General features: G+C 41.1%; 1 protein-coding gene across 1 annotated transcript in view; it reads left to right on the top strand.

The window, feature by feature from the left end:
* Window positions 1-5,570: 5,570 nt before the first annotated feature.
* LOC132403705 (thioredoxin domain-containing protein 6-like) overlaps window positions 5,571-16,580 on the top strand; it is an 87,705-nt gene continuing 76,695 nt past the window's right edge. Inside the window, exons 1-2 of the mRNA XM_059987338.1 lie at window positions 5,571-5,674; window positions 12,881-13,002. Coding sequence (XP_059843321.1) covers window positions 5,571-5,674; window positions 12,881-13,002 — 226 coding nt within the window. The remainder of the gene's footprint in view (window positions 5,675-12,880; window positions 13,003-16,580) is intronic.

Raw genomic sequence — 16,580 nt, 5'->3', positions numbered from 1 at the left:
TGGTTGCATTCTCCATCCTTCTCCTCATAACCTTTGTTGCCTTTACTAATGAAGAACCTATCAATCTCTGCTGTAAATATATCCACTAACTTGACCTCCAAAACTGTTTGTGGCAATGAGTTCCACAGATTCAACACCCTCTGGCTTAAGAAATTCTTCCTCATCTCTGTTCTAAAGGGACGTCCTTGTTTTCTGAGGCTCTGCTTCTGGTCCTAGACTCTCTCATTATTGGAAACATCCTTTCCAAATCTATTCTATCTAGGCTTTCAATGAGATCCTTCTCATTCTTTTAAACTCCAGCGGGTACAGGCCTAGAGCCATCAAATGCTCCTCATACATTAATACTTTCATTCCTGGGATCATTCTTGAGAACATCCTCTTGACCGTCTCCAATATTAGCACGTCCTTTCTTAGATATGAGATCCCAATCTGTGCAAAATACTCTAAATGTGGTCTGACTAATACTTTATAAAATCTCAGTATTTTATTCTTGCTTTTATATTCTAATCCTCTCAAAATGAATGCATCAGTCGCTTTGCACTTTGATTTCTGATTTTCTTCCCCTTTAAAAAATAGTCTATGTCTTTATTCATTCTACCAAAGTGCATGACCATACACTTTTCTGTATTATATTCCATCTGCCACTTCCTTTCCCTTTCTTCTAATCTGTCCAAGTCCTTCTGCAGACTCCCTGATTTATTAACACTAATTGCCTCTCCACCTACCTAAGTATCATTTGCAAACTTAGCTATGAAGTCATCAATTCATCATCCATATCATTGACATATAACGTGAAATCTAGACCCAGCACTGACCCTTGTGGTACACTGCTAGTCACTGGCAGCCAACAAGAAAAGGCTCCCTTTATTCCCATTCTGCTTTCTGTCAGTCAGCCAATCTTCTATCCATGCTAATATCTTTCCTGTAATATCTTGGGTTCTTAACTTATTTTGCAGCCTCATGTACAGCACCTAGTCAAAGGCCTTCTGAAAATCAAAATAAACAATATCCACGGATTCTACTTTGTCTTTCCTGCCTGTTAATTCCTCAAAAGAATTTCAACAGATTTGTCAGACAGGATTTCCTCTTAAATAAACCAAGCTGACTTCATCCTTTTTTAATATGTGCTTTCGAATACCCTGAAATATCATCTTTAATAACAGACTCTAACATATAGCCAACCACTGAGATCAAGCTAATTGGTCGACAATATCCTACCTTTTGTCTCTCTCCTTTCTTAAAGAGTAAAGTGACATTTGAAATTTCAATAGTTCAATAATTCCATTTAATATCAGAGAAATGTATGCAATATACATCCTGAAATTCTTGTTCTTCACAGACATCCATGAAAACAGAAGAGTGTCCCAAAGAACGAGTGACAGTTAAAAATGTTAGAACCCCAAAGCCCCCCACTGCTCCTCCCTCCCATGCACAGGCAGCAAAAAAGCAGTGACTCTCCCCCACCCCCCCCACCTGCAAAAAAAATCACACTCCACCCACCAAGCATGGAATATCAAAGTCTCCAATAAAGACCATCATCTGCAGTACAACCAAAACTAATCGTTCACACGACAATTCAACATGCCACAGGCTCTCTTTCTCCCCAATAAAGGGAAAAAGAGGTGTCCCCTTTCACAGTGAGAGGTTTGACATAACAAAACAACCTGCTGATTTATATTGTTAAAAGTCTGTTGCGTCACTTTTTTTTCTGAGTTCTCTGCCCGGAGAATCAGCAACGATCTTTCCCCCACCAACAAGAGAGAGAGAGAGCACAATTCACTGAGTACAGAGCTTCCGACACTAATCCAATATTCCCAGTGTTCCATTTTTTCCCGCGATGCTTCAGCCAGCAGCACCAACTTAGAATCAGCCCATCTACAGGGCTGCAAAACTTCAGAATTACAAAGGCTTGCTCGTCTTCTAGGGCATGTCCTTGGGATATCGAAAAGTGGTTGGATGTAAGCCCCTGGAAGTGGATCCCACCACCACAAAGTACCGAAGTCTGAGTGTAACTCCAGGTTAGGGTCTTCAACAGAACCCCATCCACCCTGAGAGGCATCAAAGGTAGAAATTAATCAGTTTTCATTTATGAACACAAAGTAGTCGCCATTGATTCCAACTCTGAATTTTCCAGACCTCTTGAACCATTCCAGAATCTCTTACAGAAACCTGGGGTGAAGTCTATCTGGTCCACTTGACTTCTTCTTAGTAATAGCAGCTATACTCACATCCCCCCGATACTCTTGAATTTCTGGTGTCCTGCTGGTATCTTCTACAGTGAAAAGTAACATAAATACCTATTCAGTTCATCTACCATTTCTTCATTCCCAGTACTGCCTCCCAGGCATTAATGTCCACTCTTTCATCTCTTTTATGCTTTATACACCTTTTATATTACAGTATTAGCTAGCTGATCTTCATATTTCATGTTATCTCCTTTTTTCCAATCTTCTGTTGTTTTTTAAAGGCTTTCCAGTCCTCCAGGTTCCCTCTTAATTTTTGCTATATAGTATGACATTCTTTTGCTTTGATGCTGTCTTTGACTTTCCTTGTCAGCAAAAGTTGCCTCATCCTTCCTTTAGTATGCATCTTATTTGCAAGGAAGTGACCCTGGGTCTTCTAAATTATTCCCAGAAATTCCAGCCATTACTGCTCTACCATTAGACTGCTAATATCCCCTTATCTTTGCCCAGCTTTTCCCTCATGCCTCCATAGTTCCCTTTATTCTGCTGTAATCCTGATACATCTGATTTTAGCTTCTCCCTCTCAAATGCAGGGTGAATTCAATCATACTATGATCACTGCCTGCTTGGGGTTCCTTTACCTTAATCTTCCTAATCAAATCTGGTTCTTTGCACAACATCCAATTCCCTTTTCCCTAATGGGCTTGACCACAAGCTGCTCTAAAAAGCCATCTCGTAGGTGTTCTACAAGCTTTGTCTTCTCAATTCAGCAATAACCTGATTTTCTTAATCTATCTGAATATTGAAATCCCCTATGGCCATTGTAACATGCCCTTTTTAATCTCAGTTTTAAATTTTTACCTCTCATCATGGCTACTGTTTGGAATCCTGTATATAACTCCCATCAGGAGCTTCTTAACACTACCCACAGGATTCTACGTCATCTGATTCTATGCCACTTCTTTTTAAGGACTTGATTTTATTTTTAACTAACAAAAGTAGCCCACTCCCCCTGCTCACCTGCATGTCCTTTCAATATAGTGTATATCCTTGCTGTGATCTTCTTCCAACTATGACCCAGTGATGCTCACAATGTCATACCCATCAATTTGTAACTACAAGATCACCTACCTTATTTCATATACTGTACCGCATACATTCAAAATAACACCTGTAGTCCTAATAGTCATCTATTCACCATTCTTCCTTTCAATATTGTTTCAGTGTTGTCTGAATTTAAATTTTTATCCTTTTCTAATATGCACATGACCCAGGTAACAGTCCTGGGGTTATGCAGTGGATCTTGTACTGTATATTTGGACTTTCAGAAGGCCTTTGACAAGGCTGTTTACCAAGTTAAGAGCCCATGGCATTACAGGAAAGTTATGAGCATGGTTAGAGTATTGGCTGATGGGTAGGAGGCAACAAATGGGAATAAAAGGATCCTCTTTTGGTTGGCTACCAGTGACTAGTGGTGTTCCGCATGGGTCAGTGTTGGGACCATTTCTTTTTATGCTGTATATAAATGATTTAGATGATGGAATGATGGAATAGATGGCTTTGTTGCCAAGTTTGTAGATAATACAAAGATTGGTGAAGGGGCAAGTCGTGTTGAAGAAGCAGGTAGGATGCGGAAGGACTTAGACAGGTTAGGAGAATGGGCAAGAAAGTGGCAACTGAAATACAAATGTTGGAAAATGCATGGTCATGTACTTTGGTAGTAGAAATAAATGTGCAGACTATTTCTAAACAGGGAGAAAATCCAAAAATCTGAGATGCAAAGGGACTTGGGAGTTATTGTATAGAACTCCCTAAAGGTTAACTTGCAGGTTGAGTCGGTGGTGAGGGAGGCAAATGCCATGCAAATGGAAATGCCATTAATATCAAGAAGTCTAGAATACAAAAGCAAGGATGTGATACTGAGGCTTAATAAGGTACTGGTGAGGCCTCACCTTGAGTACTGTGGATAGTTTTGGGCACCTCATCTTAGAAAAGATGTGCTGGCATTGGCGAGGGTCCAGAGGAGGTTCACAAGGATGATTCCAGGAATGAAAGGGTTATCTTACGAGGAATGTTTGATGGCTCTAGGTCTGTACTTGCTGGAATTCAGAAGAATGAGGGGATATCTCACTGAAACCTTCCGAATGTTGAAAAATCTTGACAGAGTAGATGTGGAAAAGATGTTTTCCATGGTGGGAGAGTCAAGAGGGCACAGCCTCAGGATAGAGGGGCGGCCTTTCAAAACAGAGATTTGGATAAGTTTCTTCAGCCAAAGGGTGGTGAATTTGTGGAATTTGTTGCCACATGCAGCTGTGGGGGCCAGGTCGTTGGGCGTATTTAAGGCAGAGATTGATAGGTTTTTGATTGGACGTGGCATCAAAGGTTATGGGGAGAAGGCTGGGAACTGTGGTTGAGGAGGAGAGAAAAAAGGATCAGCCATATGGAATGGCATAGCAGATTCCCTGGGCCAAATGGCCTAATTCTGCTCCTATATCTTTTGGTCTTATGGTTTTATTAGTTCTGTGTTTTAATTTAGTCGTAGCTGCTCAAATTCCCTCATCAGACCTTTCTTCCATGTTATTCCTCCATCATTGGTACCCACATGGACCATGACAACTGATCTTTCTTCTCCCACTCCAAGTTCCTCTGCAGGCTAGATGACATAACCCAAATCCAGGCACCAGTCAGACTACAGAACCTTCAGAACTCTCAATCTTTGTGACAGAGAATTATGTCTATTCCCCTAACTATTATTATCCCCAACTACAACTACATTGCTCTTCTCTCCGTTTGTTGTATGGTTTCCTGAATAATGGTGCCATTATTCATTTGATTATCCTACCTCATCCTCACATGGAGTAACAAGGAGGACTCCTATCTTTCTCTTTGAGAATGTTAAAAGATAGAAATAGATGCACAAGCAATAAAATTTATAAGGATACAGGTGTCATGAGAGCAAAGTAAGTAAAATGTAGTTCTAAATTCAGTACAGAGTTAAGTAAGTAGACAAGTGAGAAAATTTGAGAAGTAGCTGAACACTTTCAGTAAGGAAATTACCTGAGAAGTTGGTAAGATGTAGAAGCTGAGAAATGAGAAATCTGTGGGATAGAGTGTTAGTCCTTCACCTACCTTGTCAATGATTTGTTGCTAGGCTACCCCAAAAATGCTCCCCACTTTGCTGAAGTCTTGCCATCTGAGAACTAATGTGAATTCGACATTAAGGATTTTAAAGAGGAGGCTGGAGAGCGAGTAGATATTGAATTCCTTGTGCAATAAAACTTATAATATATTTAAAATATGTGAAGGTGATGGTAGCATAATGTCTTCCTAATTCTTATGGTACAACATTCTTTTGAGCAGCGAAACTATGAAGAAATTGTGCAAACGATGTCAGGTGGTGTTTGTGATGTGCTGTTATTATCAGATGAAATGAAAGATTTTGAATTTGATGTGGATGAAGCTGAAATTGCCAAAACAAATGATGATGACAGGTATGAGCTGTATAATTGTATTGAACAACAGTAACTGAATTAGCTTAATATGTAATATTGAATATCACCTGCACATTCCAGTAAACTTTGTAATTAGAATGTGGAATAGGTGCAGTGCAGAAGCAGTGCAACCCATGATGTCTGCAGTGTGCATTATGCTATTGAAACTAATCCCATCACTTTGCACATGGTATACACTCAGTGGCCACTTAATTACGTATCTTTTGTACCTAATAATGTGGCCACTGAGTATATGTATATTCCTCCATTCCCTGATTGTTCATATGCCCGTCTAAATGTCTCTTAAACATTGCTTTTATATCTGCTTACATCCCTTACCCTGGCAGTGCATTCCAGGTGCTTACCATTCTCTTTGTGAAAAAAAGAGCCTCAAAAATCTCCTTTAAAGTTTGTCTCTGTCACTTTAAAGCTATGCCCTCTAGTATTTCACATTTCTACCCGGAGGGGGGGGGGGGGGGGATTAAGATCTGTCTTCTCTATGCCTTTCATAATTTTATAAATGTATATCAGATTGCTCCTCCGCTTCTGATGCTCCAGAGAAAGCATTGGTAAATCAGTTTATTATTGCCACATATACTGAGGTACAGTGAAAAACTTTGTTTTCCATACATGTAATTTCATCATGTCAGTGTAGAATAAAGTGTTACAGATATAGAGACTGAAACTATCAAGTCTGTCCAACCTTTCCTTATAGTTAATACACTAATCCAGGCAACATTTTGGTGAAACAACACACACAAAATGCTGATGGAACACAGCAGGCCAGGCGGCATCTATAGGAAGAAGCACTGTCGACGTTTTGGGCTGAGACCCTTCGTCAGGACTAACTGAAAGGAGAGATACTAAGAGATTTGAAAGTAGTGGGGGGAGAGGGAAATGCGAAATGATAGGAGAAGACCGGAGGGGGTGGGATGAAGCTAAGAGCTGGAAAGGTGATTGGCGAAAGTGATACAGAGCTGGAGACAGGAAAGGATCATGGGATGGGAGGCCTCAGGAGAAAGAAAGGGGTGGGGGGGAGCACCAGAGGGAGATGGAAAACAGGCAGGGTGATGGGCAGAGAGAGAGAAAAAACAAACAACTAAATATGTCAGGGATGGGGTAAGAAGGGGAGGAGGGGCATTAACGGAAGTTAGAGAAGTCAATGTTCATGCCATCAGGTTGGAGGCTACCCAGCCAGTATATAAGGTGTTGTTCCTCCAACCTGAGTGTGGATTCATCTTGACAGTAGAGGAGGCCATGGATAGACATATCAGAATGGGAATGGGATGTGGAATTAAAATGTGTGGCCACTGGGAGATCCTGCTTTTTCTGGCGGACCGAGCGTAGGTGTTCAGCGAAACGGTCTCCCAGTCTGCGTTGGGTCTGTTGGGAAGTTATGGAGAATTATACTTTGGACCTGGAGGCTGGTGGGGTGGTAGGTGAGGACAAGGGGAACCCTATCCTGAGTGGGATGGCGGGCAGATAGGGTGAGGGCAGATGTGTGGGAAATGGGAGAGATGCGTTTGAGAGCAGAGTTGATGGTGGAAGAAGGGAAGCCCCTTTGTTTAAAAATATGAGGACATCTTCTTCGTCCTGGAATGAAAAGTTCTCCGTAACTTCCGCCACCTCCAACGGGATCCCACTACCAAGCACATCTTTCCTTCTTCTTTCTGCAGGGATTGCTCCCTACGCAACTCCCTTGTCCACTCATTCCCCCCCCCCCCCTCCATCCCTTCCCACCGATCTCCCTCCTGGCACTTATCCTTGTCAGCTGAACAAGTGTTACACCTGCCCTTACACTTCCTCCCTCACCACCGTTCAGGGACCCAGACAGTCCTTCCAGATGAGGCGACACTTCACCTGTGAGTCAGCTGGTGTGGTATACTGCATCTGGTGCTCTCGGTGTGGCCTTTTATATATTGGTGAGACCCGACGCAGACTGGGAGACCGTTTCGCTGAACACCTATGCTCGGTCCGCCAGAGAAAGCAGGATCTTCCAGTGGCCACACATTTTAATTCCACGTCCCATTCCCATTTTGATATGTCTATCCATGGCCTCCTTTACTGTCAAGATGAATCCACACTCAGGTTGGAGGAACAACACCTTATATACCGGCTGGGTAGCCTCCAACCTGATGGCATGAACTTTGACTTCTCTAATTTCCATTAATGCCCCTCCTCCCCTTCTTACCCCATCCCTGACATATTTAGTTGTTTGCTTTTTTTCTCTCTCTCTGCCCATCACCCTGCCTGTTCTCCATCTCCCTCTGGTGCTCCCCCCACCCCCTTTCTTTCTCTCGAGGCCTCCCGTCCCATGATCCTTTCCCTTCTCCAGCTCTGTATCACTTTCGCCAATCACCTTTCCAGCTCTTAGCTTCATCCCATCCCCTCCAGTCTTCTATCATTTCACATTTCCCCCTCCCCCCACTACTTTCAAATCTCTTAATATCTCTCCTTTCAGTTAGTCCTGACGAAGGGTCTCAGCCCGAAACTTCGACAGTGCTTCTTCCTATAGATGCTGCCTGGCCTGCTGTGTTTCACCAGCATTTTGTGTGTGTTGTTTGAATTTCCAGCATCTGCAGATTTCCTCGTGTTTGAACATTTTGGTGAACCTCTTCCGTATCCTCTACTGTATGAAAGATATAATTCAATTCAATTTCAAAGCCTCTATATTCTTCTTTCCTTACAGTGACCAGAACAGAGCAAAAATCCATGTAACCTAATCAAAATTTTATGAAGTTGTAACATGAATTTCCAACTTCTAACTCTACACACAGACTGGATACACAAAGCAATGTCCCCTTGGATCTCATGCCTCCTTACCTTCTCAGTAAGACTTGCATGGGGTACCTTATCAAATGCCTTGCTAAAATCCATATACACTACATCTACAGCTCTACCTTCATCAATGTGCTTAGTCACATCCTCAAACAATTCAATCAGGCTCATCAGGCACAACCTGCCTTTGGCAAAGCCATGCTGACTATTCCTAATCATATTATATCTCTCCAAATGTTCATAAATCCTGCTTCTCAGGATCTTCTCCATCAATTTACCAACCACTGAAGTAAGACTCACTAGTCTATAATTTCCTGGGCTATCCCTAATCCCTTTCTTGAATAAGGGAACAACATCGGAGACCCTCCAACCCTCAGGGGCCTCTCCCATCCTCATTGATGATGCAAAGATCATTGCCAGAGGCTCAGCAATCTCCTTACTCGCTTCCCACAGTAGCCTGGGGTAGGTTCCATCTGGTTCCAGTGATTTATCCAACTTGATGCTTTCCAAAAGCCCCAGCACATCCTCTTCCTTAATATCTACATGCTCAAGCTTTCCAGTCCACTGCAAATCATCCCTACAATTGCCCAGATACTTTTCTGTAGTGAATACTGAAGCAAAGTATTTAATAACTACCTCTGCCCTCTCCTCTGGTTCCGTACACACTTTTCCACTGTCACACTGAGTGGTCCTATTCTCTCACGTCATATCCTTTTGCTCTTTACATACTTGTAGAATGCCTTGAGGTTTTCCTTAATCCTGTCCGCCAAGGTCTTCTCGTGGCCCCATACAGCTCTCCTAATTTCATTTTTAAGCTCCTTCCTGCTAGCCTTATAATCTTCTAGATCTTTATCATTACCTAGTTTTTTTGAACCTTTCGTAAGCTTGACTAGATTTACAACAGCCTTTGTACACCGCGGTTCCTGTACCCTCCCAGCCTTTCCCTGTCTCATTGGAAGGTATCTACGCATATTTCCTGCCTGCTTGTTAACTTAAAACCTCTTGAAGAGTGCAAAGATATTGGTCCCCTTCCAGTTTAGGTGCAACCCATCCTTTTTGTACAGATATTACCTGCACTAGGAGATGTCCCAATGATCCAAGTGCCTATGGTCCTCCCTCCTGTATCTGCTCTTTAGTCACATGTTCATCTATACCATTCTACTCATTATCATGTAGTACAGACTGTAATTCTGAGATTACTACTCTCAAACCTTTTTTAACCACCTGCTTAACCTACCTTGCAGGACTTTATCCCTCTTTACGTTATTAGTATCAATGTGTACCTCAGCATCTGGCTAATGAGTCCATACAGTGTAATTATACCCATATGATCAATTAACCTACTAATCTGTATCTCTTTGAAATTTTGAAGGATACAGGAGCACTTGGTGGAGACACACAGTCACAGGGAGAATGTACAAACTCCTTACAGTCAGCGGCAGGAATTGAACCTGGGTCACTTCAGCTGTAATAGCATACAATAACAGCTGCACTACCATGCTGTCCAATATTTTATACCAATTACAAATCATCCCTGACCTTGGCATCAAGGAACAAAAGAAAAGAAGTTGCCAGAAGAACCTGATGGCTCAGGCAGTACCTGTGAAGACAAAGTGATAGTCAATATTTCAGACCAAGATCTTGCATCAGGACTAAGTATATTTTAGCCAGTATAAAAATAGGAGGAGGAGGCGTAAGACAGGAAATGGCAGTGATAGTTTACTCCAAGTGAGGAGGAGTTGAAGAGCATAAAGCTGGGAGGATAAAGAAACTGAGAAATAGGATTTGGGTTGGGGGTAACGGGTTGGTAAGAAGAGGATATATAAGGGATGAGAGAAATAAAGGAACACTGTGGGTGCAAGTTACTTGAAATTGGAGAAGTAAATGTTCATATCATTTGACTGTTTATGACACAGGATGAATATGAATTGCTCTTCCTCTTGCTTGCTTTTGCCTCACCCTAGCAGTGGAGGACACCAAGGACAGACATGTTTGTGCAAGAATGGGGAGAGGAGTTGAAGTTGGGGGTTTGAGATGGTCTTTTCAGACAGAGAGCAAGTTGTTGGCAAAGAGGTTACCCTGTCTCTGCTTGTCTCACATTGGCGACACCAACTGTAATTGACAAGGTTGGAAGATGTATGTGTGAATCTCTACCTCACCTGGGAGAATTGTTTAAGTTTTGATATTAGTGTGAGAAGAGGTGTAGTGACAGTTTTCCCTATGATTACAAGGAAAAAATACCTGGGGATTGGTTGTGGGGTAAGTGTGGAGGAATGAATGAACCAGCGAGTTATTGAGAGTGGTTGTTACAGAAAGCTAAAAGGAGTAGGGAGAGAAAATATGTCAAATGTTGAGATGGTGTTTCAGCTGGCAGAAATTATGAAGAGTGATATGCTGGGTGCTGAGGCTGGTGGGGGTGGCAGCGAAACATAGAAACCAAGGGAAATTTAGAGTGAGAACAGAAGCTCAGGAAATAGAGATATGGTTGAGGACACTATCAACCACAGTAGAGGCAAAATTATTTTTCCTGAAAGATAATATTTCATGTGTCCTGGAACAGAAAGCATCATCTTGAGAACAGATGTAGAAAGGATGAAAGTAAAAGAGATGGTGTCCTTACAAGAGACAAAGTAGGAAGTGTTGTCTGGTTAGCAATGGAGTCAGTGGGTTTATAGTAAATGTCAGTGGTTAGTTTGACTCCTCAGATAGAGGCAAAGAGATCCATAAGAGTTATCAGTGAAGTATCAGAAATACTACAAGTAAATTTGAGGATGGGTGGAAGTTAGCAGCAAAGCTGATAATGAGTTCTGCATAGTTGCAGGTTGCAGAACTAATGTAGTCATTGACTTAGCAGAAGAGTAGTGCTAGAGTAGATTTGGAACAAGAACAACTCAATGTAGCCAACAAAAAGGAGGGTTCATGTGAGTGGCCATGGCTGCACTTTTGATTTGTAGAAAGCAAGCAGAATCAAAAGAGATGTTCAGGGTAAGAACAAGTTCAGCCACCCAGAAGAGAGTGTTAGTAAAGACTGTTTGGATCTGTATTCTGGAAAGAAATGGAGAACCCTGAGTTTCTGAGAAAATGGAGGTATATAGAGATTGGATGATTGTGAAGATTATGCTCTGGGGAAGGGACAGTGGTGAAGAGCATGCTAGATATCCTGGATGTAAGTGGAAAGGGAATGGACAAGGGGGTACAAGATAGAATCAAGGTGTGAAGTGGTGAGTTCTGTTGCTCACCATAACTTTTTCCTTTTCTGCTATGGATCAGAGCCAACTATGCTGCCATAAACTTTGCTGCTGCTGCCACTTTCCTTTGAGAGCCCATTCCCCCTCCTTCCTCACACTCCTGCTTCACCCCCCAATGGTTTTGAATACAGACGGTGTATCTGTTTGAGAAGGGAATGGCCACAGGTAACTCCTACATTATCTATTCGCACTATCTGCCCTTTCTGCTGGTCACCCATCTCCTTTCTTTCTAATTTCTTTCTTCCATTGCTTTATGCTGAAACTTCCATAGTTTTGCAAATTTAATACTTGTGTTTACAATTGTGAATAACAGTATGTTTCTTCTCCACTAACCTCACTGAATCCTAAAGAATATTTCAGTTCCTCTTTATCAGAAGAATATTGGCTCAGAATTGAGATCTGTAATCCTGACAAAGTTCATTGGGTCAAAAACAGCTGTGAAGGGAGAGTGAGTAGGTGCAGAAATAGTGGCTCCCATTTGGCATCACAGACTCAGTGAGTGAGCAATTGGCTCTGCTCTGTACCTCCAGCCCTTCCTGACTCCATCCAGCCCCTGGTTTTTGTGGCTCAGGGTGTTGGGGGGAAGGAAGGGGGTAGAAGGCAGACAAAATACTCTACTCACAGCTGTTAGAAGGTGCCTGCAGCTACACATCAACTAGGAAATCTATTCCCATCCATCCTGTAAGTTTTCCAAATTATGGACACAAGGCAGGTGCCCTATCACCTGGTTTCTGTCTTTATCCCTGCAGAGATACAGACACCAACCATTGTGATGTACCAGAGAAGCACTTTATCACTCCTAAAAAGAGAGCCACAGATATTGTATATTATGTTGAAAATGAGAAATTCTCTTTGACCTTTTCCTCATAATACTAAGTTTCAAATAAATTGTGGTTTGAATTCCCCCCAGTTGAATGCCACTTGAAATTGTTACTTGATTGGAAGAGTCCAATTTCCTTGCTGTGGAATTTGCTTGAGCTGACATGTAGGATTGAAATACCATATCGAGATATTATTTCAATGATTGTTTTCTGCACAATCTGCCTATAGCAACAGATAACTACATGGATATTATACTTTTTCTGCCTTATTTAAGAATTTCAAAAGTAGATTTATTTTAGTTGATTAAGATTTGTAAGCAACTTTGAAAGAAATAAGCTGTTTTATTTATTTTTCCTAGTGACATTAGGGACCTAGCCCACAAGCTATTCAGTTTCTTCTTTCCCACGATTTATGAAAAGTACAAAAAAGTTGAAAGAACCTTAGCAATCATCAGACCACAACTTCTTGAATTACAAAAAGGTATGGTACTGTACAAGGCTCCTAGAATGATTGTATACTTTTAGTTACTGAAAGTAACTCAGAAATTAATTTAAGGGTATTATTATTCTGCTTAGATCATGTTTTAAGTGGGGTCCTACACGTATTTATTATTTGTCTTAGTTTTTATAGTCCTCCGAAGTGTATCAAATCATATTTTTCAAAATTTATTTTATCAGCTGTTCATCTACTTATCTTACCAACTCATATTGTTCTGTAGCTGAACACTATTCTCCTCTCTATCAGTTTTCATTCCAATGATACTTCCTATCATATCATAAATGCATATCATAAATGGTTATTGCAAAAAACAATGGTTCCTATACCAATCCTTTTAGTACAGTATTTGTCATTTGCTTCTCATCACAAAGTAACCCTCAACAATCATCCCCTGCCTCCCAACACCAAGCTAATTTTGAATCCAATTAGCCAAATTGTCCTAGATTTCTAGGCCTTGAATCTTTTGAACCAATTTTCAAAGGCCTTGCTGAAATCCATGTTGGCTGTGTGGATTTTGAATTGGCTTGTCCATTGAAGACAGAGGGTCATAGTAGATGGACGTATTCTGCCTGGAGGTCAGTACCAGTGGTGTTCCATAGGAATCTGTTCTAGAACCCCTGTTCTTTGTGGCTTATATAAATGATATAGATGAATAGATGGAAAAGTGCATTAGTAAGTTTACAGATGATACAAAGGTCAGTGGTGTGGATAGTGTAGAATGTTGCCATAGATTACAGCTGGATATTGATCGGATGCAGAGCTGAAGTTGCAGGTGGAATTCAACTCGGAAATTGTGAAGTGATTCACTTTGGAAGGTTGAACTTTAAGGCAGAATACAGTTAATGGCAGGAGAGGATCCATGTATCTATTTTCTCTCTGTGTGGTATTTTGTGGCATGTTTATTATGGTAATCTGTCATGTGGGTTAGGATATGGTAGAAGTGAGTATAGTTATGTATATTCACTTTGTCTTAGTTGTTTAGTTTAGTCTGATGGAGAGTGGTTGAGTCAGGGAGAATTATATTTTTTGTTTACTGCTAATGAGCCATTATTAGAATGCTAACTAAATTGCCAATTTCACTTAAATACATGTAGAACACAAATTCTGATATCGCTAATTAAAATGCCTATCTAAACTGATTTGAACACTAAGATTACTAACTCACTAATTTAGTTTTGTTAGTTTTTTTACCACTATATTATCATTCATCTTTGGTTTCATAATAAAAGATTGCAAGTACCTTTCTCAACTGTGGAATTTCAAGATTTGGAAGCAATACAGCATCGATCTCCTGGCTTAGTCTCTCAGTGGTTTTGGTTTGTTTTAAAGTAACCACTATATTTTGTCAACAAAAAAATAATTATACCAAATGAATACCAGTCTATGGCAAAGGATTACCTTAGATCCATTGGTAAAATTAGAACTGCAACTCTGAGGACAATATGCCAGAAACAGGAGCATTTTATGATTATCTGTAACTTTTTGTTGATTCATGCTGTGTTTGTGGTTTGAACAGTTTTCAATGGTCAGTGCTGCCTATCCATTGTGGGACCACTGCTTAATCATGTGGTGTTTCCCTAAGGGTTTGTCACTTTGTTTTATTGAAGTGATAAAATGTTCCAGTTGCCAATATTTGAACTGAAGGCTGTTTGTTCAGTCTGGTTTAAGTGCAGTGGATATGTGGACATTTCGCTTGTTGACTACATTTATTGAATCAAATACTGCCAGAGTTGTGAGTGAACAAAGAGTTAATTGCAAGTTGCTCAACTAGAGAAAGTAACAAGAAAGGAGCACAGGGACATGGAACACAGAGCCAGGACCCCTCCTTAGGAACAGGATTCAAGGCCGGGGCTCTACACAGAGTCAGGACCCCTCCTAGGGAGCAGGACATAGGGCCAGGACTCATACCCAGAACACAGAGACAGCTCCCAACATAAGGTAGCAGCGAACAGCCAGACCTACCTAGCAGAGGCATGGACACAGAGACAGTTCCAAACAACAATAGACAGTTCCTTATCTAGACACAGCAAGACTCCAGCAGTAGAACTGAACAGCAATACAGGCAAGGCTGCAGAGGGAAAGGAACAGTCCAGCAAATGAAGCAGAACCCAGGAGCTATTTATGTAGCCAGCCCAAAATGAGAATTAGGTGCCTCAATTACACCACCCAACAGAACAAGGGAAAACCAGAAAACCTGGAATAAGGAATGATAGACCAGACCGTGAACTGGAATGCGGACTTCATGGACCGGACCATGACAGCTCTAGCAGGGCAATCCTATTGTGTGAGTCCCTATTTTGAAAAGGTACAAGGAAAACCAAAAAAACCCAATGTCAATGCTGATTTATCCACTCCTCAAGTGTCTGGAAAACATGAATAAGACCCCCAAGAGATAGTTCAGGTTGTTTACTCTCATCTTGCACTAATGAGGCACTCTGAACCTATGTCATATCCAGCAGCTCATAGTGCTCATGGGGACATTAACTTACAGCATGGAAACAATCTTGTTTTAGATGATAGAGGTCAAAATAGTACTGTTGATATTATGAGGAAACAAAATCAAATGACAGCATTATAGGTACAAATGTAATACGTTTCATCATTGCCTGAAAGATGTTCAAATCTTTGATGGTGATTCATTGCTATATCATGCATAGTGTTGAAGGCAAGACTGGTAGCTATAGTGACTGCTTCTGTTTCTTTGAACAGTACACTAGAATTTGTTATAGAATTTGTTATAAGTTGCCAGCGTGTTGACCCTAAGCTAGGATATCTAAAAGCTGAGGCTTTACTACAGGAACGTTTTATCTTGAACAGCAAATTGTATCCACCTAAATACAAAAGGCTCTTTCTTGATCTGAAGATGTGAGAGCTCTTCAAGACTACAGTTGTTTTCTTAGAGGCAGTTGCAATGCCATGGGAAAAGTGCAGTACATTTGTGAGCGAGGCATACCTGCTAATATGTTGATTGTTGTAAAGCAATTGCACTATATGCTTTGGAATAAGCAGAGAACGGTGGTCTGTAATCTGTAAGAAAGGCACAAATATAAGATTGCCTTCATTGACATGCTGATTTTACAGAAAGACAAGTAAAGATTGCTACACAGTCAGTGTGTGGGAATATACAGAAGGCTCTATCATTGTCAATAAGCATTGTTCTAAGGCTAAAGGAACTACTTTGCCACTACTGGGACCACTGTGAGAGGTAAAACTAAAACTAAAACTGGAACTAATGGAAGGGAAATGGTTTCATCAGTCGGAAGGGTTTGTCTGTTCTATGAGGGTGAACATAAATTAGATTCATGCCCTCTGCTGGAGAAAAGGGCTCATAGGAGAAGATTGCCTTCCTAAAATAAAATGGTTTCTGCTTTGGCTGTTTTTGTACGGGAAACATCAACAAGGACTGCAGGGGGCATCTTTCATGCAAAGTATGCAATGGCAAGTATCCCAGCATACTTCATAGTCACTCTAACAGAAAGGGAGGAGAACCAAAACAATCTTTGATAGAAGCAGATGCAGTAGTGAGTAGTGCACTGGTACCTAATGGCTTTACAGGGCTG

This window comes from Hypanus sabinus, chromosome 1 (assembly GCF_030144855.1).
Source record: "Hypanus sabinus isolate sHypSab1 chromosome 1, sHypSab1.hap1, whole genome shotgun sequence".
Lineage (NCBI taxonomy): Eukaryota > Metazoa > Chordata > Chondrichthyes > Myliobatiformes > Dasyatidae > Hypanus > Hypanus sabinus.
The sequence above is the reverse complement of the archived record's forward strand: the minus strand, read 5'-3'. Positions and strand labels throughout refer to the sequence as shown.